The sequence below is a fragment of the Neodiprion virginianus genome, chromosome 1 (assembly GCF_021901495.1).
Source record: "Neodiprion virginianus isolate iyNeoVirg1 chromosome 1, iyNeoVirg1.1, whole genome shotgun sequence".
NCBI classification, from domain to species: domain Eukaryota; kingdom Metazoa; phylum Arthropoda; class Insecta; order Hymenoptera; family Diprionidae; genus Neodiprion; species Neodiprion virginianus.
Window position 1 is genome coordinate 5,643,578 of NC_060877.1, and position 25,506 is coordinate 5,669,083.

Below are 25,506 nucleotides of genomic sequence, written 5' to 3' on the forward strand. Positions count from 1 at the left end.
AATCGCGCAGGACGAGGGACGATGGAATGGATAAAGGGTGTCAGCTTTTGGTCGTGTAACGATTGCCTCGTCGGTTTCGGGACCCCGTGGAGAATTAGAAATCAATCATTTTTTTTCGTCACTTTCATTACACGAACGGTCGTAGTCTTCCACCGAGTAGTTGTCGAAATTTGTAAAACGAGGCAGCTCGAGCAGCGATTTTTTTTATCCCGTTGTACGTGTCGATATCGGATTGACGAGAATGCGTTGATATTTTCATCGCGAATAACGTGTCGTACTCTTCATTTTAAGGGATAAAAATCGGACAAAATTGCGAATAGAACTTGCGCTCTGAGAGTTCTGTACAAACTTGATTCTTTTTTCTTTTTTTTTTTATGTGATATAAATGAAAATTAACTATTTTCGGACTTTTGCTTTTACTTGGGTTGCGAGATCTAGCTTATCTCCGAATATCATAATTCTAGGTCAACGGGACGTATCTTGTATTCGGTTTCTATAAATGGGTTTGCGAGTATGTAAAATATGCCACATAAATGATCGTATCCGTTAATTGCTTTGACTTACAAACTTGAGTTTCTTAGACGTCCTTAGTATTTGATATTAATTTCAACTCGATATCTTTACCCGTTGCCGAGGAAAAGGATCTCGAATAAACGGACAGACGGACGGAGAACAAAGTGATCCTACAAGGGTTCCGTCTTTTCCTTTTTGAGGTACCGAACCCTAAAAAGTAGTAAGCGGTACGTATACGAATACCACGTACCTATAGAAATAATACATTTGCTGAAATAATTTCACAAACTTTTCGTCGGTTTTGCAACCAGCACTCAAAGGCTGCGGTCGCGAGTTTGGGTCGAGAAGTGCAACGATTTTAGTAAATATTGTACTAATTGTAAGCTTGGCACGTTGGCACATGGACCGCATTCAAAATAGTGCATCGTACCTCGTCGTTGGTGAAAATGGCGTTATTATTTCTCCCGGAGTAGGTATTACGACCGACTGCACGCGTTGTGCATTTCATGCGATGATCTACGGTGCAGGGTGAAAAACTTCTATCGGCCGCGAAGCTCAGACCTTCAGAATATCACATGCAACATATCCTTTTCACAAAAGTTTCGGATGCGGACGATTAAATGGTGCAACTTCCGAGAATCTTACAACCCATACAACGTTGATATAACAAAAGTTTGCCTCCTATATGGTCGTATGAAAGGGATAGGGTTTTTTTCACCTCGTATAATTCTTTCCTCGCGTTATACAATCACGTAAATCTAATTTAGTCGTTGCGGCACGATCCGATTCTCTAACCTAACTCTTTTTCGGAATTCCTCCCCATCTCTCTCTCTCTCTCTCTCTCTCTCTCTCTCTCTCTCTCTCTCCCCCCACCCCTTCTCTCTTCTTCTCTCTCACCGCACCTGTGTTCTAAAACTACCCCGCAGTACGCGTCTCGCCCCTCGATCCGGCAATGATACTCGATTCTCGTTCCGCTTCTCAAGTCACGAAGGTCTGCGCAGCTACCGAAACATGACAATGAGATTAATCGTTGTAGGTAGGTATTATTGTCTTCTTTGGCAACCTCCATGCCAATGGCAAACTTGCTTCGCCATTGCCGACGCCTCGAAGATGCGGTATCAAGGTATCAAAGGAAAGAACCGCAATTTTCTCAACTTCGACTCCAACTCCAACTCCAACTCCACACCTGTTCAGCATATTTCTGACGGGACGCGTGCCCAGTGATAATATACTATTACGCAATGAAACGATACGCTCGTCATACTGCAGCCACGCCGGAATAGCGAAAGGCTCGCGAACACGGCAACGTTACTTCAATTACGTCACGTATATACATTATATGTACTGTAATGTTCGTTAATGCCTTTCCCATTCGGACTAACTTTTTTTCCGTTCGAAACAAAATGCTCGTTCGATTCTGTACGAATTATGCGACAGTGACTGGCGGTTAATAATTTAGTTGACGTGAGAGAATGGAAATCGATGTCACATAATTCGTACGGAATAAAATTAATGAAAACTACTGTACGTATAATATGTGGGGGGGTACGGAGGGTGTTTTGGTAAAAATCCGTCGGCGAGTTGATAACTTCGTTCGTAGACGATAGCTACGTTTCGTTTCATCATTTTTTACTTTTTTTTTTACGATCAACTCTATTACTCTGTTTCGTACGTTATCGCTGTTTAATTTGGTCCTCTCTCTATTTTTTTTTTCAGTGAAACCGTTTTCCTCCGGCACGAAGTCTTTGGATCTCAGGGCTCTTTGTTTCTGCTACTCGGACGGATTGACGTGACCTTGTAAATATGGAAATGCAGGTAAATCCGAAGTATCATGTATTTATAGAATATATCGAATGTACGGATATGTTTATTATCTCCCATAAGGCGCTGGAAGATGATAATCTGTATTTTACATATCGTACGTACATATGTATATATATATATACAACGAACCACAGCCATATGTGTGTTACACCGCACGGTGTTGCATACCTATCAATTGACTTGTACACAATATGCGGCATATGTTCCATAGTTCTTTTGTCGGTGACTTTTTATCACGCGCATTAAAAGAAAATAAGAAAGGAACTAACTCCTTGTTCAGAGGTGTTATTAGGCTAATATAAGGTTTCCCCCTATGCAACTTCACATGCTGCACTTTTATTCTATCGTATACACAATACGCTTACGTCGTATAGTATACATATATAGTATATACGCACACGCATGACACATATGCGTATAGATATTGCAATATAATTTGAAGGATTATTTCGCAGCTGAGACCGACTCTCAAATACTATAAATAAATAGAAGGCATTCGTATCAGGTATATTTTGTCAGATCTGAAACGAAAATGCGTCTAGGTGTAACAATCGTACGCATATTAAAATGCGACGAACTTTTGTCGGGATTTCCTCGCGTCGGTACGCAAGTGTGACTTGTCTTGCTCTTTTTCTCTCTCTCTGTTCGCTGCATACGTCATCGGCGCCGTTCGCAAAATTCCGGCGAGACGTCGCAGTCGCGTATGTAGTCCTGGCGGGCGTTATCCCCCGAGGAAGAGACGCGTTTCACTCCTAATTCGAGCCCCACTTACCCTCGAGAAGTCCACCCACGTCTCAATTATTTTCAACACGCAACCGTGGAATGCTCGGGAAACCGTATTACGGTTGTCTCCTTACGGTTTATACATATACACTACCGTATTTAGCAGACGACGCATAAATTGAACGTTTTTTGCTTCTCGTTCTCCTTTTTCAAAAAATTATTCGAGATTTGCGGAATCGGATTTATTCCGGGAAAATATAACGAGACTCTCGGAACGAAAGGAAATTATACGTGGAATACCGTTACCGACAAACCGCTTATAAATGATTATCGATCAACGAATGAGCAATTTTAATTTCACGACAGAATTTTTTGAGCGCAACGATCTGACGATCCGCACCTGAAAGTTGGGTGATCAAAATTCATAGCGTGGATTCAAACGATTTGAATGATCGTCGTTCACCGCGGTTAATTGGCCGAAGTTGGCCTCTGGGGATCGCGGGGTTTATATATATATATATATATATATATATATATATATATATATACACATATATATGCAGGCGATAATAGTCGCCGATCGATAGATAAAAATTGAAAGTAATACCTGCCTGCCTGCCTACCTACCGGTATTATTTCCTTGGTTAGCCGATCACGTCAGATCACGTTTTCTCCGATGTTTATAAGTTGAAAAGAACGCGTTCCGTAAGCGTTGGCCCTTAGAGAGTCATTATATACCGCATGAATCAACTTTATTTCAATTTCCTATAATGCACGTCAAAGCTCGTATTCGCTCCGTTTACTCGTATCACCGAGACATGATTTATCGGGCTTCGGGTTCACTCCGCAATGTTTTTCTCTTTCATCGATACACCGTATTAATTACGATATTATTGTATGTAGCGAATTTTTGCCCGGAAAATTCCCGGTCAAACTAGATCGTTATATTAATTATTGTATGTACCTTATAAACCGTGTTTTGCGTTCTCCTGTAGGTGTGTAAAAAATTCAGTACACTCGAAGCATGTACGTATTATAAACAAATGCAATTAATTTTGTAAACTCATGTACCAACGGATCTCAGATTGAGCCATCAGGCGAAGCAGCGGGAGAAGGCAAACAGCCGAAAGGAAAATCTGTTTGAATTTTCGGGTGATCGGCGACCCGAAATAATTAAATTCCTACTGGATGAGCCGGATCGTTTCGGCTCTTCCGCTTGGCTCCGATATTTTGCCCCTTGGCACGGAAGTGGGGAGCCTAGATTGGGGGTAATTAAGTTTTTGATTGATTCGTGTAGCTTGCGACCTGTCGCAGTAGGGGGAATTCGGGTAAAAACGATTAAAAAACAAGATACGAAACGCAAGAAACTTGATCCGTACGATATATCATGATAGATACGTACGGAATATATGTATTATATACCGGGCGCAATTTTTCTTGTTCTCATTTAATGATAAATTATGAAGATGGGCGAAACAGAGAGGCTGCATTTCGGCGCCGTAATTCTGAAGGATGAAGGAAACCGATAATGACCCTCGTAAAATTGCGCTGCGTTGTTTTTTTTTTTTCCTAGTCTCTTTCTCGTTTTGTCCCCGAGGATCTCGAGTATAAATTCTAAAGAGACCTTTGCTGCGACCAAGGTCCTTAAGGCCATCGTTAATTGCTCGAAAAGATAAAGTGAGAAACGTCGAACAGGCTTCTGGATGTTTGTTCGAAGACTTATTGACAGAAAACGGTAGCCTGTGTCTTTTTTTTTTTTTTTTCTTCTTTCCTCTTTTCTTTTTCCCTGGACGGAAAAAACAGCGACAGAACAATGCGTGGTTCTACGGAAACAGATATATTGGCACCGTTGTAAATGGAAAAGAGAGAGAGAGGAAAAAAAAATAGGAGCAGAAAGTCTTCAAAGATTTTTTCTTGTTCTTTATACGATACGTGAGTAAAATTTTGACGACGAAAAGCGAGACGATTATACGAAATCGTTTCGAAAATTGATCAGGTACTATTTGGTTGGTCATCCTCGTATATTTTATTATATATATATACATACATGCGATATATTTATAGAAGCGCCACGATCACGGACGTCAGAAATTTACGACGATTTTTCTCTTCCGTTCCCCTTCGCATCGAAAAGTCGGCTTCCCTCTAACGCTAACCTAATAACCAATAATATAATCGTACAAAAGATAATCGGCCGGCGTATCGAATCGACGCCTTTTTACGAGGAGCCGCGTGACTAGTGAAATTTAGCCAACACGTTCGAGTCGCCTCATTTACCTTCGCCCTCGTCCCTCCCGGGATTACAATTCTAGAGAGAGAGAGAGAGAGCGAGAGAGAGAGAGAGGGGAAAAAAGGTAAAAGAACTTTCACTGCTGTTTTTAAACAAAAATTGACGCGTGCAATTAAACTACTTATTGGCGTTGGAGATGAAAATAATTGGCCAAGGCTTGAAATTTTTGTCTTATTCTTTCACACGCACACGCGCGTGCGCGATTTCACCGCCGGCGATCAGTCTTCCTGAAATCCGAAAAGTATTTTTGACTCGTAGGGTGGCTGCCCGACAGTTTCTGCCTGTGAATTATCCTTTTATTTCTGCACGAATCGTTTAGGAATGTCTCTGCATCCTAATATATGTGAAAAAATTCTTGTATAATTCACAGACGCTTGCAGATCTGTGTTATACGTAATGTGTATATGTATACTGTCTTGGTGGAGGTGCGCGATTTAGACGGAGATATGTTGAAAGGAATTTCGAAAAGTAAAAGGTGAGCAATAATCTTCGTGACAGTTCGATGCCTCGGTCGCCCGAAGAGCCGAAAAGCCCGGAGGTGTCGCACGCGAGATTCGAGTAGGACGAAATTGAAGAGTGATAAAAGGAAGAAGACGAAGAAGAAGTAGAGGAACGGAGCGAAATAGCTTGTCGTTAAAATACAACATATAATGTTTCTCATCCGAAGCGCGGTTCGTCCAGTTTTGTTATGATAATTGTAGCGAAGGAAGGGTTTCGCCCTTGAGCATTATTTCAAACTACCCCAAAACGTTTATAATCCTTTCTACGGCTCTCCTCGCGTATTCGGACCGAAAAACTGCACTGCGGAGGATAAGAATTGACCGGTAATCGACACAGCCGTTTTATCCCTCCAGGAATTACGATTTTCCGCGTCCAATACGCACCGGATAATTACATCAGCAAATTTATGAAGCCTATTCTCAACTACACCGGTCAGCAACTACCACGAGTCGTTGAAATGATCATCTCGACGCGATACAGAGATGTACCCGTTTAATTATCCTATCATGATCATAAATATATCCACGCTATGATTATAATATTTCGCTCATTTAACGACCGCTAATTCGCTTCTTTTTTTCTTTCCTTTTTTTTTTTTTTCTTTTCGTCATCTTCCCTCGTCTTCTTCTTACAGGCACTCGGTAACCAAGGCTGCACTTTATTTTATGCGACAAGGAAGGATAAAGTCCAGTCGTGATTGCCGGTTTGGTACAACCGCACTTTGTATAATTGCCGGATAAATTTTGTATCTCGTCGCTGTCGCGTTTACTAATTATTATTTAAGAATAAAAAAATCCATCACCGCAACGCGTTTCACACTCGGTCCGTTATACCCGATTCATTTTTCCTCCAACGTTACCTACTTCGGGCTCTGCAGTTTTTGGAATATCGTAGACCTTGGCGTTTTCCCAAAGTTGCCTCGTTCGTCTCTCTCGCCTCTCGGTGGCCGAAGTCTGGGCGCCAGCTTCGGAAGTCCGTGAGACGAATTTTGGCGGCATCTCTGATGTACCCAATCACCTCAAGCGACTCGAGGAGGGGTAATGAGTTTTTTTCCTCTCCTTCCCAACCTCGTCTTCTCTGCTCTGGTTGGTGAATGAAGGAGAGAAACATCCCTGTTTAATCAATGGGTTAACAAGTGACTATACGACCGCACCTTCGGCCGAGTCGCGCAGAGTTCGACGTGTTAACCCTGATGGCGAAAAAGGTCCTTTAGACACGGAGTCAGTTGGGTGTAATCATAATCTCGTGAAGGGGTTGGCTTTGACACCATAAGGAGAGCGATATTATGAATTTTCGGTCTACTCGGCCGCACCATCCATTCCCCGTAACGCATCCCATCGATTCCCTCCGGCCTGGCTTCGTTATTATACCTGGCTTTTTTCTTGCCCCCCCCCCCCCCCCCCTTTTTTTTCAACGTATACTTCAAGTTACTGAAAGTCTGTCCGCGTGGGGAATCTAATGAAAAGGACAAAGTTCCGCCATTCACTGATTTGTTCGTTCGATTGTCAATATTACTCGTTCTTTCACGTTATACGCGTAGATGAGAGGAAAACTCTGACATCCGTATTTTTCATCCTTCGTTAGAAGGTTCGCCAAAAATGGTCGTAGTTTTTACTCCTCTGTATATATGTATGCGTACGCTATACATGTTTCTGGGTGGAGTCACGTGGTCCCGATGGTAAATTAGGCCTGAAATCGATTTCAGACCGGGTGGAATCTAATCTTTGAAAGCTTGACCACTCTAGGTACACGCCCAGCCGGCTCCTTCCTTCCTTTCCATATTTTCGCCTTTCGATTCATCTCGGAGCGACCCAAGCTGAACGCAGTCGCACGCCTTCTTCTTTCTCCCTAATTTCGTATTACAATAATACGGAGAATTCTCGGGACTCGTTGACATTCGGACAATGGATCTCGTTTAACCGGCCATTGTGCCGTGTGACAAGTTTGCGTGATCGGTCAATCCTTTGCTTCAATTTTTCCCACCGATGCTGGAAAATCTACAGGGTGAAGAAGGTTCGAGTTTTGGGAATCGGTTTTCGATATATTTACACGCGCAGTTTTTCCCATAATATATCGTATAGTTCGTAGTTTATATTTCCGGGAATTAATTAGTCCCCGTGCCAATTGTCGCTCGTCGAGCAAGGCCTTCCTCGTGTCGTCGAATACTCGCTTCGCTCCGCCTTCTCGGTTAACCGGCGTGAAATCTTCTCTTCGACTAACCGTCCAAGCGTGCGACGACTCGCCGCCGTGGCGATGCCTCATTTTCCAAAGCTTGCCGAGACACCGTGATGCAACATCCATCGCCCACGCGCCTCTGAAACCCATGTGCGCCGAAGGAAATTAAAAACTTGGAATATCGTCTTCCTGGAATATTGAATTTCTCGTCGGAATCTTGGCTCAAAAATCTGCTTCACAAAGTACTTATACGGATGTATACATGTGTGTTCAGGAAGTCGCAAACGTTAACACTCGTCGAAGTATACTCGTTTAAATAACAAATAATAAAATATAAAATCCTAATATTCGACACGTTACCTCTTCACACTGCATTTGTAGAACTTTTTAACTTGTTTGATTCTTCCTAGATTGTTTATACGTGATTTTGAAAAATTATTCATTTCTTTTAAAACTCCTTTAACGTAATCGCTGTATTTGATTCGATGAAAAATACAACACGCAATTATTGGGATCGCTTCGTTGATTTCTCAACGATTCCTCTATCAAAATGACGCTAAAGCCTACATCGATAATATCTCCACAGGGGCGAGACTGTCGATCTTGCAAGGCGAGGCAGATCTTATCCTTGGCTCGTTGCGTGCTTGATTGGTCCCTACTTTGGTCAGCGCTTCCTGTCCGATTTGACAGTTACAAGAGGGGCGAAAGGGTTCGTCAGCACAGAGTCGCGAGGTTTGATTCCCGCATTTTGTGCCCCAGGTGTGATTAATCAAACGATTATCGCGACCTTTGAGATCGGAGGCATTTTTCCCTCCTCTCCTGACAACGAACGCAATTTAATTTTCAAATTTCTCTCTCGAGGCTGCAGTCAACTCTATACAAATTAAAGTCAATTTTGACCCATTTCTTTTTTACATTTGATTCTCTTTTTCGTTTTGCCTAATTCGGCAGAGTGCTGACCCACTTTGTGATCCGCTCTGAAATTTTCTCGAAAGGTATACAATTTGCGGTTGTCACAGTCATGGGACTCGACCTGACGTTTTTTCTCGCCTTTGGAAATTCGCATTTCATTCCCGCGCTCATTGTTAGATTACGATGATTATCGCTAAATCGACACGGTTTCTTGGGTGGGCTTGTTAACCGAAATGACCGGTCTATTCGACCACCTTGGTCACCTCCGTCGTTGCTGCATCCCGGAAACACGCCCTCTTGGTATTTACGCGTGTTTTGCGACCGCAAAGATCTTTCATTAAAATTCGCTTAAGGTGAGAAAATAAGGCGCGGAACGAACGCGGAGAAGTCCGAATTTCGGTAAATGAACGGGCCATTAAAACCCGATCAGCCAATTCTGAAGGTCCAAAAAAAAAAAAACGAATTGCTCCGCTTCGATATCTTCGGATGATTTATTTCCAATTTGCCACTCGGAAAAAATCTCGGGAAACCGTAATTTCTCTACAGCCGTCGTTCCCTTCGGTGATAATTATTAAATATCCCGAGAGAAGAGCAAATCTTTCACCGTTAATCACAAGGAACAAAACTTTGTTGCAATTGCCCTTGTTCGAATTTTTCACACATGCCCGTAACGATTTCGTTTTCATTTACCAGACGCATTAATTCCGATTGCCTCGAATTGGAAAGGCTTCCCGTTCGCGCTGGACATTTTTCACTCCAGCGCTGTCTAAATTTTCCCACACGTTCGAAAGTTTCGTAAAATTTTCTCTACTCGAATTTCGAGCGATCCGAGGGACAATCAATGGCCTGAAATACGCGCGCACCGGTCAATGACCGAAAGCTGAAGACTTCCACCCTCGCAGATCTTGCCGGCGATGAGTCGAGACACCTGCTTCTGTACGCATACTGCAGCGACTGCATCTCGGAGAGTCGCGACGGCCGTCGGAACGCCGGGGTGAACCAGCTCCACCTGCCGAGATACCGATAACATTAACATATCTAACCCGTTAATAACCATAGCCGTGAAAAAAGTACTCGACACTGTATACATTTTACGCAACCGACTACTCGCGGTCCGTGGTGGCGGAAACTTATTTAATTTCCTACGTAACGACGGAGACCTTACTCGTGATATTTGATTGGACACGTAACCGCGCGGAAGACGGCAAATATATAATGTTAGGGGGAATTTATCACTGGAAAAATTAATTGGACGCTTCGTTTAAGGATTCTTTCGTATATGTATAAGGCGGCGGTTGTGTTCGACTGATGACCGTTAATTACAAGACGTCAAAGTGGAAAAACATTATTTACCCTACGGGCGAAAAAATATTTCGAACCGCTTTGGCAGCTATAACGAAAATGCGAAATCGCTAACAAGATCCATTGTTGTACCGACACGCGCTGGACCGAATTCTGCCCCGCCTTTTGGTCCGTGCCTCGAACTGCCCATTCGCTTTTTTCCTCTCATCTCTCTTCCAGAGGGTATAAAAGGCTAACGTGTCTCGCCGGAAGGGCAGCTGACAATGACTGGACCATCCTCTTTCCTGTCCGCACCAATTTAGGAAAGAGTCAACTCTTTGCTCCGAGGATAACGGTGATCGTCCAAAACGCGGTACTCCTCACGCCGACGATTGACGATAAACGTCGCGTGAAGGACGCGTTCGAAATCGGGCTTTCGAAAACTCATGAATCCGGTTAGTGTCGCAGGTAGATATGGTTTTAAATACAAAAGGATCGAGGTTGAAGTACCGGTCCGATTTAATCGGTACTTCTCAGGGCTTCCAACTGATCCTCAGAAAAGGATCTCGACGCTTTGTTGCAAAAAAATCTTTCCATTTTCGGATTAAGCTCTGATTGTGAGCGATGTCTCGCCGACGCCCTTAATTTGTACCCTGTACCTCGGATACGTACTTCCGTGAACGTGTTTCTTGTTGTTGTACCGATACAGAGGCGCGTATTCGCGGTTGAAAAGCAATTCGCGCACGGTTTGCGATCGCGGTGCAGAACGCGACTCGGGTACGATTTAGCCCAGCGTTAATTGATCGTTCCACGAGATCGATTAAGAGAGTTCGCGTGGTTCCTTTTAAGGGCCATCTCACCCCGGCATAGCATCACGCTTCGCTCGATCCGCGAGGATCGTCGACGACTCACTTCGCTTGTCGAACGATTCGTCCGTGTGTAAGCTGTATACTCGTCTCTACGGTGTAGGTATAGGTATACAAGCGTCACCCTCTATCCCCCAGCTGTTGCTCGATCGCGGAGAGAATGTTGTCCGATCGTTGTACGATGTCAAAGCGTTCGGATCTGTCTTAGATGTGTTAGTTCGACGCAAATTCCTCCGATACTTTTTGCAACATCAATTATTATTTTAATTTCTAAGAATCCGTAAGTTCACCTCTCTCGCCACCGGGGTAACATTATTATACATACCTGCAACCTCTACGTGGTTATTCGCAAGTGAAAAGCCGCTCTATGCACACCCGAATGAAGTTGAAAGGAAAAAGGTGGAATCTCGTACCATCAGATTTCTAAAACTTCCCTTGCCCATTTTCTTCTTTTTCTTCTTCTTCTTCTTCTTCTTCTTCTTCATCTTCCCTTTTCGCGTTAGAATTGAATTTGAAGAGGTGGCCGATCGAAATGACAGTAATTTTCGACATCTGGTGTCACCTTTTCTTCCTGGAACCTCAATTAACATTTCTGCCGACGTTAAATCCTGAGGGACTCATCTCGGCGGAACGACCCGGATTCGTGTCAGGTTCCGCAGGATGCCGCTGCTTCGGGACAAACTCGTCCTGCTTCGGGACCCAGAAGAACTCGGCGGGCAAGGGACGCACCTCGGATAGGAATTAGGATAGGAGGCAGGACCTACGACTAGCAGGACTTCCAGAGCCATATGGCAGTGGAACCGAGAGGCTCGTGCCACCGCAGCGGAAGTCATATTTTTATCTCTTGACCAATTATGTTTAGTCATTGTGATGGAACACTGAAACAACTACTGCAGGCACACGCCATACCTTATGGTGGCCAATTCCGAAACGGCGATGACGGCAACGCGAGTCGAATGGTAAACGAGAACTAGGACTCGTACTCGCCCTCGTTCTTTACCTATTTTCTACCATTTTTTTTTATACTCCTTAATTCGATCTTTCTTATTATTATTATTGCTATTTTTTGGCTTCGTCATTTCGAGTCCAAAACGTTTCTTTGCGCAAAAAATAACGATGGTAAAATAGTTCTCGTTGAGAAGTGAATTGTTGATTTTCATCCTCGTTGTACAGTTTTACAAAATTATCCTTTATTTACAAAATCTTGGAAAAATACAATGCGACACAATCGTACATCGTGGTTCGAGCACAATGGGTGTACAATAAATGATGAATTCTTTGGTACTTGGAATGATTTATAATATTAGAAAACTAATTAGTCAGATTCGTAATACTTGAGGTTAGTGGATATTTCGATAGTTACATTATATGTTGTGGATCTCGTGGCCTTTGGTAATTTAAATAAAATAAGGTTTTCGTCGATTTAAGGCCAATAGAATATATTTAATAGTTCCTATAGTTACATAGTCAGTAGAAATAAATTTTTCATGTCGTGACTCTGCGTGTTGTTCGGGTATCTAAGTTAATCAAGCCTGTTTTCGATGGCTGATTTGAAAAGAGTTTCAAAATTGTAGTTCGCTATTAATTTGTAGTACACGTACACGGGGAAAATCCGAGCCATTGAATAAAACTTTTGACTAGACACGAAAGGGTCGAGAACACTTAACTCTAGGACAAGAAGTAATGCAATTCTTTGAAATATTATTACGCAAAGATAAAGAGTATTGGTCAAGTAAAGAAATTTTCCAGCACGTTGCACTGACGTGATGTTCGTTCATTTAATCATAGCGATCAATTTTTAACGATACGAATCATTGATTTTTTTATTCAACTGTACGTGACGGGGAACTTATGTACAAAAAACTGAGATCATAAAGCTTGTCCGAATAAGGCACGGAATTCACGCTAATTCTAGTTACAGGTTAGAAGAAAACTAAACGATATAATAAGTAATTGTGTACTAGGCTTCTAACATCATAAAAAATAAGAAAATTACCACATTATATAATCTTTGGATTGTTAGCTGTCTCTTTGTGCGTCGGTAATGAATGACGCATAAAACTGTACGCTAATCGATTTATAACTACGTATAAAAATTAATCTAGAATCTTTGCACACATTTTCGCACACATTCAAACTTATATGTTACACAATATACTATGTATAATACTTTTCGCACAATATATGGTGTCGAGTGAACTCAATTCTTTGTTCATAAATTCGGCCATTGACCCTGGAGTAAAAATTGAATCGACCTCGATGCGTCAATTTTCAGCGTCCACCGATATAACTTCCAATTTCCCATCATCGTTTCCCGTCGTGTCTCTCGAGCAAATCGCAAAGTGCGGCGATGTAAGTCTGAGCCATTTGCAAGGTTTCGAATTTGCTCAGCTTGTGATCAGCCCCCAGACTCGGGACGACTTCCCTCAGTTTATCGAATGCGTCGTTCAGCCCGTTCATCCGTCTTCTTTCCCGCGCGTTGGCCGCGAGCCTTCGTCTCTTCAAAACGTTCGGCGAGGGCGGCACGTCGCGAGATCGTCGTCGTCCTCTCCTCGGGCTTGACGTAGGCGAGGTTTGGACTTTCTGAGGAATCAAAAAATGCCAACTTTCTTTGACCTCGCCGAACAAACTCTCCCTCTCAATTGCGGATCGAGCTAAACCCTTTCCCGAGTGTCCTTGAAGCACGGGAAGAAGGATACGCGATCGTTGCGCAATCGTTCGGACGGCGTTGCATGTCTGTTTGGGGTAGATAAAAGACTCGCACTCACCTGAGTCGACGAGACTGGATCCCAGCACAACGATCTCATTTCCGTTTCCGTTTGAAACGAGGTCGACTCACCGGGATGAAATCTTGGCTCTTGGGGCGGGGTTTCGTAACAATAAGTCGGTGGCTGATAATCCGTCGAATTCTCCTCGTAAAAAGTTGATCTCGGTGACGTCAGGTTCTGCTCCGTAGCATTGGTGGCTCGCTGCGACTCAAACCTGAGATCATCGGGATGCGTGTCGTGAGAGAACGGAACACTGAAGTGGTCTTTGATATTTTATCAGATTTTTTTGGAAAATATCTGAACAGCCGGAACGGTCATTTTAAAACATTTGTGTAAGTTTTTTCCAACTCATCAGCGCATCTCACAATTTGTACAAATTATACAACATTAGGAGAGAGAAATAAGGTGAAGTGTAAATTTAGAAATCTTAAAATATTCGGATAATGTTAAATTCACCTATTGGTACCGTGTCAAAGTGAGGAAGCTAAAAATGAACCGGACAGCTGTATTTGTTTGCTAAAAAATGACTAGAATATTGCAATACAAGACCGTCGATGGGAAACTCGACTCACCGTTGCGGGGTTAAAGGAGTTAGTACGCCATAGGGTCCTCTCTCGTATCCTTCCGGTGTCCTGGGATGAAAGTCCGCGGGCTCCCTGTGATAGTCCGAAAATTCGAGATCTCTTCTCGGTGTAACATCGCCGTCAGGTTGATAGGCATCTCTGTAGGGTCCTCGCATAGTTTCGTAGCTCGGCGAGGTGTAGGGTGATTGATAATTAACAGGATCGAACGAGCGGTTCGGGGTCGGGTAAATCGGCGTGAGCATTTCGGAGGACGACTGATTGTAACCGCTGCTACTGTGGTGGTTCGACAGGAGGGCCATTTTCTTAGCCGTCTTTGAAAGTCCCAGCTGATTAGAAAGTGTCAAATGTCCGGGCTGCTCCTCCTCCGAAAGGATCGCCCCGGATCATCACCTTCCCGCGGTTTTTCCTCACCGTTCGATTCTCATCGCGATTCGGACGGATTGCGACGACGCGAACCGCCAACCGACACTTTAACGAACCACCCGTGCTTGCCGATTTACTTACTCTCAGCGACCGGAGTCGAGGCGATTATACTAGACCAAGTAAACCACTGTGACCATCACCAACACCTGTGGAATCCTGCGTCGGGCTGCAGTCCGATCGACAGAGAGGTTGCCGGTTGAATGTGGCGCGTGCCAGGGCGGCACTTCACCACGTTAACATATGGCCATACGAACGGAGCTCATCCCTAGATACCTATGCACCTGGTGCATGCCACCTTCTTCCCTACGCCAAACTTATCCGGGGCATCGCTTCGGGAGAAGCCCCTGTTTACCTTCCTACATTCTCGATTCTGATGTGTTGGTGTCTAGTTTACGTGCTGGAAGTGTTTTTTCCCCTCCCTTTCTCTCTGCAATACATGCATACGATGTAAGTCGCCTCTTTTAATATTGTTTAAAGAGACCAACTTTGACTACTGGACAGCTGATGCGGCGGTTCAACCGCTCGAAAGCGGACTCGGACTTATATTTATACGTTTGTCGTGCGGATTCATTCTCAACTTATGATTGGAAAGCATTAACGAGTGTACGTTTCTTCAAGTGGACCAATTTTTTTCACTTGTCACAATCCCAATGCCAATATATCACGATTCGTAACGATAAATTAAATAAAATCAGGTCTGCATTATCACTCTCAATTCGAATGTCATGTCACGATCCGTAACACTTGGAAAAGACACTGACACACCCGAGTCAGATGACTAGACAACTTTTACTGAACGCTGGAAGTAGGAATCACTCGAGTTTTTTTGATTTGCTTCGACATTTTTCGCGCCCCCCCCTTTTCATTTTACTAGTCAAAATATTGCGATATCAAAAAATCACCTTTCCAACGCTAAAACCTTAATTAAAAACCCTGTCTCTTTCTTGATTTTACTCAAGTATGTTTGCTATCGATACACGAAGAAAATCATAGGCATACTTGACTGAAATGTTTCGATGGATTTACGGTCGCGATTTCTGAATCCAATGGTTGTTATTTTTGCCTTCCCGTCTATTTTGCAAGGATTCCTATCGATGTGGTATAAATACTTCTAAGTCATTGACGAAAACTTTCCCTCTCTGTTACGCTATTAGTTTTCTCTATCCGTCATAGTTCCGCCTGCCCTGAGTCAGGCTCACGTGCCGCTCGCTGTGGTCTCCATTGAAAATTAATTTCCAATTTTCAATTTCCGATTTATTTGTGGTGGCGGCGGTGGTGGTGGTAAATTTTCGAAGCCGCTTTCAAGAGCGGTCGTCGACGACAGATGCGCGAACAATGGAACCCGCAACGGGACAGAGACCGGCCATAATGAGGTTAAGAACAATAAAGGATACCGAAAAGGCGGGAGAGACGGAGAGAAGGAGCACGAGAGAGAGCGAAAGAAGAAACCTACCCACCAACGAGGTACCCGACGGCACGCGACCAGACGACCCGGTCCTTTCCGCACTTCAGACTCCAAGTTTTCAGGATTAGACGATCCGCGGGAAACCAGGGAGAGGAATCACGCCAAAGAGGTTCATCAATATTCGAAGATTCAATTCGAGGAGCGTTTTGCCAAGAGATCTTCTCGTAGGTACGTTCTTTCGGCATTAATTGCCGAGCAGACATCGGGACATGGGGCTGCTTGTTATTCGTGGGTTATACACACCGTAGGTACGGTGTTTAGCGCAAGTTGGCGCTGATCGTAGGGGATAATTAGCCCCGTCTTGGGTTAGTTCCTGTACTCCGTCTCCGAGCCCTCCTCGCCGAAAGGAAGTAGACGCGGGGTATTCCCAACGACAATTGGTTCTTGAGGAAAAAGGCAAGGTGCAAGAAGGCAGATCTTGGCTCGATACGGTGCAGTCGGTACCGGTACCCACCTCGTATGCCTACGCGCACGTTGAACCGCGGGAGTAACGCTGAGAACAATTTCATTTGTTACAGTAACTGGAAAAATTGAGTAAAATGGGTATCGTTAAAAACAACTGTTTGAATATTGTTGGAATTACGAAAAACGAGGTACGCCTAACCATTTTGCTTTATTGTCGATCCTTTTTTGGTAATTGCAACGCAAAATCTACTTTTTTAGTTAAATAAGGCTTTAACGTCGGTTTATCGTTGCGCAAGCGTTAAATTTTCGCAACAGTTAGAAGAAAATATAGGTAAGAGAGATCGTAATGAGAAAGAATAGTAACGGATACTAGACTTTCCGGTAACAGCTAGAAAACTAATTTTCTTTTTCTACCTATAACTATATTCTTCGATTGTGGTAAAAGATAAAAATAGTTAAGGACTGAGCGGTGACCGGAATTAGCCTTATTTTTTTTGAATCGGTTAGTCAACAATAACTTTTTTGGAGAAAAAAGAAACGAATTTGAAGTAATTAGTTTTTCACTTGAAGTGTACTATGATTGCAATAATTAGTAGCCTACCAAATTGCTCCCTCGCCTACAATTTGATTCTTATTTTCACTTAACGCTTACACGAGAAGCGGACCTGCAGGCATCGGCTGCTGCGCCTTTGAAAAATTGTACTTTGGCTCGTCCTATCCAATTATCGGATTCCGAATGGGGTGGGGATTCGCCCACGCCCGATGAAAGCATGTGATGAGTGTATGATAGATGTTGTTTTCTGTTTCGACAATCTGTAGACTCGGCGTTGAGCCCTGCACCCGTGCTCCTTTCGGATACATTCGTCCTAGTCCGCAGTTTGTACCACCGGTCACTGACTAACTGACTGACTGACTGACTGAGTGAGTGAATGAGTGAGTGAGCGAGTGACTGGGTCGGTTGCCATATGGTATTGAATTCAACGAGAGATTGGTTCAGCTATTCCTCTCTCTGACCATTGAATAGCATTTTTCAGGAAAATTTACCGCGAAACTCGCGAATCACTTGTGACTTGGAACTGACGAGACACGGGAGAAGGCAAGATTGCTGGAACGGTATCTTTCCGAAGGGCTGTGATTTTTATTCGACAATTTTTACAGTGCTGTGTATAACGTTTTCATGTTTCATTTGATTCGGCTATTCTTGCATCGATGAGAGTAGAGTAAAGTACGACATCGAGTTGCTCAGAATCTGTAACGCGAAACATTGCTGTCAAATATCGCGTGAAATCCTTTCAGACTTGTTTCCAATTCTTGTAACAGGATTGACAGGACGAAAGAAAAGAAAAAACGAATAACGAAGCTCGTGATATTACTCACACTACAGTAGTTTTCCATCGACATGAGACAAAATTTTCCCGCAGTGATTTTGCACACCTCAAGACTTCTCGCCATCATTTGAAGCAGCAGCTTTCGGGTGCGAATGGAAACGCGAAACCATTCGATTTCATAACTGGAAATAAGAGACAAGGACATTGACGCGAGTCGATAGAGTGGCAAAAGGAGCAGAAGATCCTCGCACCGTTGATTCGTCATCGAGTTTTGGCCTCGTCAACGAGTGACATCGTCCTCGTACTTCCTCCTATTCCCAGCCGTATTATAAGCCGTCGCTACGGGGCAAGAACTAAATGCTGATTTACAGAGCACTAGGCATTAAGTAAGACGTACTGCAAAGTGAGTCGGAGGACAAGAAACCGGCTAATAGCTAGGGGATAACGGTTGCCGTTCACTCGGGCATTAGACACGGAGAAGGAGAAGGTGGGGAAAAAGTGTTACCCACGTTGCTCGGTGGACGCTTAAGCTCTGGTCCATCAGCTCGTGCGACGGCCAACTGTACGATAATAGATGCAGCATTAATAACAATATCACCGCGAAGTACCTGACCAGTTCCTCGGGCTTCGCCAGTTTCGTTACCGCCTGAAAGGTGATCGATAATAATTTAACGAAATCACAGCAATTCTTCGTCTCTTATTATTTGATTCGTTAATTGTTTCATTTTAATGATTACGTGTAGGCCGGTGATACTCATGAGCAGACAGCAGGCACCGACTTGAAATAATTGGGCTGTCGTGTAAGCTGACTCGATCTCACATGCGTACCTGAAAATTTAATTCCCGTCCAATACAAAAGTTTGAAACACCGCAAAGTCCTTCAGTTTTAACGAATCATTGCGGAAAAACAGAGCATTAACGCAGTAGGTGCTAATTAAGAATATTATCGAACAGATATTTGCAGGACGTTTAGTCGCGTTGGAATTCTTCCCGAATATATAGATCCTTTGGGGCTTTTTAGATCCGTCTGTTTCTAAATGTTGCTTGAAACTTTTTGCAAGACTCAAAAAGGAGAGCCAGGAGATCAATGCACGTTATATGTATATATATAACAAGGTTTGTTTTTCTGAACAAACTTTGAAAGTGCCAATTTTCAACGCGGTACTTGATTAGCGTAAATACAGAGCGTTTTGACACTGCTATACCGTCGTAACGTCGCGCGCATTAGCAAAGTAATATGACAACAAAGTTTTTTGATGAAAAAATTAAGCACCGAAGTTTTGATCAAGGCACGCAATTAGCACCTAAGGAGCAGCTAATCTTTTTTGACTCGGCTCTGCCGGTGCATCATCCATGCCTCAGTTTCACGAATCGTATGTCGAAAGTTTAAAAATATTGTCGCAACTTGTGGAGTACACAATTTTCTAATGACGGGTAAAACGTATCCCTAGTTCTGATTGAGACAAACCGTATAGCTTCCTTGTGAAGATAGATGCATAGTTTAGTCCTCTTGTATACGAAATCATCGATTTCAGGAGGATTCAAATCGACGTCGAGATTTCCCGGCTCGATTATACGCGTCAATCGATACCTACGGATGTATCAATTATATGACACAAGTAGGTAAATTATAAGCTTGCGTAGCACACTTGCCTCAATATTGCAAATTTGGCACAACCGTGCTGCTGATAAACGGTGAACGTCGAGTCAACGCCGATAATTATTGTCACGAAGAAAACCGTCGCGACGTAGGCGTGGAGCGTCATCAAGTAAAAGTACTTCTCCGTGTCGATGTAATCCGCCGCTATGTAAGGCAGACGTCTACGCGTTTCGGTCTTATTCTCTGACGAATTCGCTAGTTGAAGGTTTGATAAAATCGGCGGTAATATGAAGAAAGACATGCCGGTATACATGACGTCTGAAAATATTGACAAGCGGAATTTTACGAGAACTTTTAAGTGTTTTTTTTTTTATTCTCCTCTTTTTCTCTTCTCCAGCGAGAATCGAGCGAAAAAATTTGTCAATTCATCCACGGGAGAAACGTAAGTCGATTTACTCACATGCGTACATCTTCGTCAACTTGACACCTTCTTCGGCGTATCGTTTCACGATCGTCGTTTCTTGGTCAGAAACGACGGATACGTCCCAGTCTTTCTGGATCTTTGTCAGCAAGTTTTTCATCTTGTCAGAAATATTTTTCTGTTAATATACTTATTTCCAATTCACAATTATACAAACTGATGTTACGTTTCTAGATAATTGTCACACCTAATGGCTTATCATCAATCGATTGTCATTATCGTTACCTTATCGCTATTTGTAACCGCATTGATCACTTTTATTCCGCACAATATCGCAACACCGAGAGGGGACAGGCATTCTATAACATCGTCCATGTTGTTTCTCACCTCGAGCATACCTAAAAACTGTAAAAATTGTGCTCACAGAATCGGAGCTGTTAGTTTATATTTTCAGGGAGCGTGAGAAATGTAGGTGGTGATAGTTTTGGTTTTATTTTCTTCGTTTCTTTTCTCTCCTCTCTCTTTCCCTTTTACCTGCATGAAGAACAAACTTGACGTAAAAGCGAACAGAACGCTCAAACCCAATCGACTTTCCCAAGGCGTTTGATAGGGCCAAAGGCCAATCGACGACAGAAAGAATCTGTTCAGTTTAAAGTAAGTTTCAACGCGATCCGAGACTCGCGACATTTTCCGAACGCATTCAAGAAAATGCGACGAACGTGTGAGGAAAAATACACCCATGAACGACGATTATATCGAACTGTGCCAATTTTACGAATTCTCTCAGAGGGTAAGTTAATTGGGATAATTTATATCGTGTAACGTCCGCATATCGATTATCGACTGTTAGATATACGTAGATAATTCGCGTTAGCTTAGGCTAATTCATCGTATAAGTAAATTTGCAAATGAAGGAATAGCTAATCGCGCCGAGTTGAAAGAAATTCGTCCTCTCACTTTTGTATGAGATCACGCGATATCCACGATAATAAAAATATTGCGCTTGGAGGATTTCAATTTTTAAAACAAATATGAAACAACTCGCCCGACATCTTGCTCGAAGTACGGTCTTTATCGATGAATGTAATCAACTGCGAGGTCTGTATAATCGAATAACATTAACGATACCGACAAGTTGACAACTATAGTTACGAGGTTAGCATTTCAGAAATAAAGGTTTTCGAGGAAAATGTCTGTCACTGCTTGAGGAGACACACAGATTGAATATGAAATCCAACAAAACAGACAATTTATTGAACGACGTAAAAATCACAAAATTTATAGCACAAACAAATTAGTGAAACATGAGTTCATTTAATTATTATTATCATTATCATTATTATTATTATTGTTAATAATTTTTTTCTTCTTTTTTTTTCTCTTTTCTTCGTACACGAATATGTGAAATTGGAAACGTATCTCGGAGGGATAGAATAGGGCCCAATTAATTACCTAAGAGGTACGGCACCGACAAACAAAAATACTAGTTCGTTGGTTCGAATGAAGTTTTCTCTTTTCTCGTTTACGTATCTTTTCTTTTCTTTCCATTTAATTCCGTCTTACATTTCATGTCACTTCTTCTTCGTCATTCATACTTATCATTTTCATTTTCTCGTACTAGTGCTTTTGCCTCACGGTGTTCGTTAAGTCTAAGAGAAAGGCTATGGGTTTCCCCAGTCATCATATGCTTAATCATTATTATACAAGATTTTTCTATTAATGTCAAAATGAATGCTTCGTTTCAACGTCGAGTCTTCGTCGGTCTCCGAGCAGCTCCCCGAGTCCTTTCGGTATATATATGTATACAGACATGCATGTGTATATATATAGACGCACGCATAGATGGATCGCTGAGCAAATACTTTTGTCTCTTTGGTTCCTCCAGGTTTGTTAGAATTTTCAGTGCAACGACACAATAATTATGTTATGTATCATAGATAAAACTGCGACGCGTTTACCCTTCGATTTCGAATATTCTCGTACCTAGATACCTTTATATAATTTATGCAAGTGTCTGTGCATGTATTCACGTGTGTGCATATGTCTGTATGCATACATCTGTGTCGGGTAGCTCTATGTGTTATCGCACAGCGCATTCATTTTGCCCTTAACAATTGGCGTCTTAAATATTTAGTATACAGGGAAGGGAATTATATTTTATATTATACATATATATGTATATATACATATATGTATGTATAGATAATGTATGATTTGACGATAGAATGAAAACTCTTCAAGCTACTCACGCTTTCATATATTTTATGTGTATATACATGTATATATATATGTATATACATATATATATATATATATTTGTTTTTTTTTCCGTAAGCTTATGTACCTCTTACTCAACACTTATCTAAACATGTTTACAAGTAGTCGTACGTACGTATCATGCTATTGTTACGGTTTTTACTTTCTTTGTTCAAATTGTCTGATTGTATTGCGGCAACTTTAACCGAGAAGGTACGATTTGTTTCGTTTTTTTTTTTTTTTTTCTTTTCTTTTCTTTTCTTAGTCTCTTTTTACGATGTTATCAGAAATTCAGATACTATCTCGATATATTACAACGTCGATATATTAGAATTAGACAGTATTTGCGTTCCTTTTTTTTTTTTTTCTCTTTTTATCTTTCTATTCTTTTCTCCCCTAAGTTCAGTCATGGTTGTTTAATTCTTTCTATCTTTTTAACGTTTTTCTTTTTTTGCTCTTCTTTGAATCTTCTTACGCGACCGTTGCAGTAGACGATAATATACCTTGTTCCGTCGAACGTTATGCACAATACCTAGATACAACACATCGTGACAAAACCGGAAATAATACACAACACACCGTTGGACGACATTGTTTTCTTTTTTTTTTTCATTATTTTCTTTTTTTTTTTCTCTTCTTGTTTCCTCATCTTTTGCAATACAAATCACTATTTATCATCGTCCTCAATGTCGCTGTTAATTTTCTTCCCTTATTCAATATCCCGCCATGATATTATACAGGTATGCATTACGATTACAAAGGAATAGAAAAGAGATTTGGAATTATTATTTCCATTTATATAGCTTATATATATATATGTATATATAGATATACAGCCTTGAACTTCAACGCGTATTCACTGCACTATTACATCAATAACTTCGCAGGTATTTTTAATTTTAGTTTTTATTCTTTCCTTCGCCTTCGTTCATCTTTGTTGGCATTTCAAAGACGAAGTTCTTGGCGACAGTCGAAAAAAAAAAAAAAAGAAAAAGAAATGTGAAGGAAGTGAGATTTACGGTGCAGAGTTTGGAGGTTTCGACTCTTTTTTTCTTTCTTGGATAGAGAGAAAGAGAATGGGAGAGAGAAAGAGTGTGAGAGAGATAGTGAGAGAGAGAGAGAGATAAAGAGTTGGGTATATGGATTTAAAATTGAATTATTATTATTACAAGATGATGTGTTAACAAGTCAGTGATGTCGATTAGTTGGTTTCCTTTTTTCATCGCTTTTCTTTTAAATTGAAATTTTACAGCGTGATAAAGTATATGGAATTATCGGAATATTCCACATATTATATGTAAACAATTCACCTATCTAGAATTCATGACGTTTATCGCATAATTGCATTAAAGTCGTTTGAATAATATTTATATATACAATATACTAGTAAATCAATTGCTTAGATCAAATCAGGATTTTATCATATACGTATAATAATAATAATAATAATTTATATATAATCTCGTACGCGTGGCAAGATTTATTTTTACTTCTTATTAAATTTTCTTTCTTTCCTTCTTAATAAATCTTTTCTTTTTTTCCGTTCATTATCCGTATACACCTTTTTTTTTCTTTTTTTTTTTGTCAATTAACACTAGAACTACCAGTACCGGTTAATATGACTGCGTTTACTACTTCACGTTACATTTGTTTCTCGCAATGATGTACATTGACTTTTACACCGATAACAAGAGGAGTAATACAATGAATTTTATTTTTATTTCATTAGACTGGTTTTACAATGTCATTTTTAAATTCTTGCGTCATGTTGTACATTTACCTCGGTAGTTCTAACGTTAAAATCCAAGTTTTGCCGTCAGGTGTTACGCACATCATGTACAGAATTATACCGTGGAGCAGATTCGATCATTCCAACAGTCATATAAATTTTATTCCAATTACAAAAATGTTGTCTGGATGAGATAATGGATAATCGTGTCTTGCAGCGAGTACATTTGTTCTATGTCTCTTTACTTGTACATAGTTTCGATTACTCGTCCGCGTGAATTAAAAATTCTTCCTTCGTTCAAAATTATTATACGGTTTGACGTTTCGGTGATCGGTTATTACTTATACGATTCAATACGTATTATTGTATCGTATACGGATATGACGGATACACGTAATAGGTACAATGATGGCGATTACGATGACGCGCGATAGAAATAAAACTACGAAATACTTACTTGAAATTGAATTACAGGTATGGTAAATTATCAGTTGAGAAGTAAGATTCGTAGGTAGTACAAGGTTTTGATATTTTGGTTAAACGGGTTTACAAATTTACAAGAATCAAAGATATCATGTGAATAAGCTGCTCGTGCCGTTGTACTAAACGAGGTATCGAAGATATGTTTACTGCCCATGTTTGCATATCACGCAGTCGATTGCACTACTTATTGACGAATAAGCTTTTTTCAAATTGTCAAATCTTGGCCACTGGACTTCGTATTCAAATATCAATTGACATTAATTTCGCGTAACGAGCCGCGCGCAAAATCTTTTCCGCGGCTTTTCGAACAAATAAAAATAATAGGTTAAATAATAACAATCAAACGCATCGCATCAGTACAGATCATCCGTTAGATTTCTTTATCACTCTTATTTTATGCTCACATGATATCTTCACTTTATAGGACAAGGGTGTGAGAGTGGTTCGCAAGGTGTTTAAAATGTTGCACAAACTCATCGCAAACAACCTACAATGCAGTTATTTAGTTAAAAATGTATTATATTACGTTTATAGTAATCGGCTGAATGCCGAATGAATGAATAATTTTAATTTAACATATGCGGGATAATTTATTGAACAAGACGAGAAACGTAGAATGATAATACAGGCTACCCCGATTGAATAGTTTTTGCTCACTCGCGAAATTGCATGTATCAGGTGAATTGAATTTAGATAACAGTATTTACAAATTTTCACAACTACTCCTTTCGTTATTATTATTATTGTTGTTGTTGTTTAGATTAATATACTAAATTATTATTATATTACCGCTGTCGTTGACGTTGATGTATTTATGTTGTTGTTGTTTTTGACGTCATTATTGTTATTTGAATAATTATAATTTCACGCGCGTCTCTCAAGCATCCGAACGATACGCAAACGCGATAGCGAACGGAAACCACGGAGGTTATAAAAAGTTCTTAAAATAAGAGTTGTGC

The 25,506-nt window shown here is 41.3% G+C and overlaps 2 protein-coding genes across 4 annotated transcripts; both read right to left on the reverse strand.

Moving 5' to 3' along the window:
* Positions 1–13,389: 13,389 nt before the first annotated feature.
* On the reverse strand, positions 13,390–14,736 carry LOC124303083 (protein atonal homolog 1-like). The gene is made up of 3 exons (XM_046759871.1): positions 14,426–14,736; positions 13,854–14,067; positions 13,390–13,668 (listed from the first exon to the last, which is right to left on the reverse strand). The coding sequence occupies exons 1-3, from the start codon at positions 14,734–14,736 to the stop codon at positions 13,390–13,392; spliced, it is 804 nt and encodes a 267-aa protein (XP_046615827.1).
* A 3,105-nt stretch (positions 14,737–17,841) lies between these two features.
* On the reverse strand, positions 17,842–25,295 carry LOC124308011 (uncharacterized). 3 transcript variants are annotated; one of them, XM_046770275.1, is made up of 9 exons: positions 20,614–21,069; positions 20,365–20,484; positions 20,119–20,239; positions 19,712–19,976; positions 19,527–19,649; positions 18,796–18,886; positions 18,568–18,704; positions 18,108–18,240; positions 17,842–17,979 (listed from the first exon to the last, which is right to left on the reverse strand). In XM_046770275.1, the coding sequence occupies exons 1-9, from the start codon at positions 20,818–20,820 to the stop codon at positions 17,926–17,928; spliced, it is 1,251 nt and encodes a 416-aa protein (XP_046626231.1). In that variant the 5' UTR covers positions 20,821–21,069; the 3' UTR covers positions 17,842–17,925. The 3 variants fall into 3 exon arrangements, with proteins under 3 accessions (XP_046626231.1, XP_046626251.1, XP_046626241.1); XM_046770285.1 differs by lacking the exons at positions 17,842–17,979; positions 18,108–18,240 and adding an exon at positions 18,308–18,397 and having other exon boundaries at positions 20,614–21,077; XM_046770295.1 differs by lacking the exons at positions 18,568–18,704; positions 18,796–18,886 and having other exon boundaries at positions 17,855–17,979; positions 20,614–25,295.
* Positions 25,296–25,506: the final 211 nt, after the last annotated feature.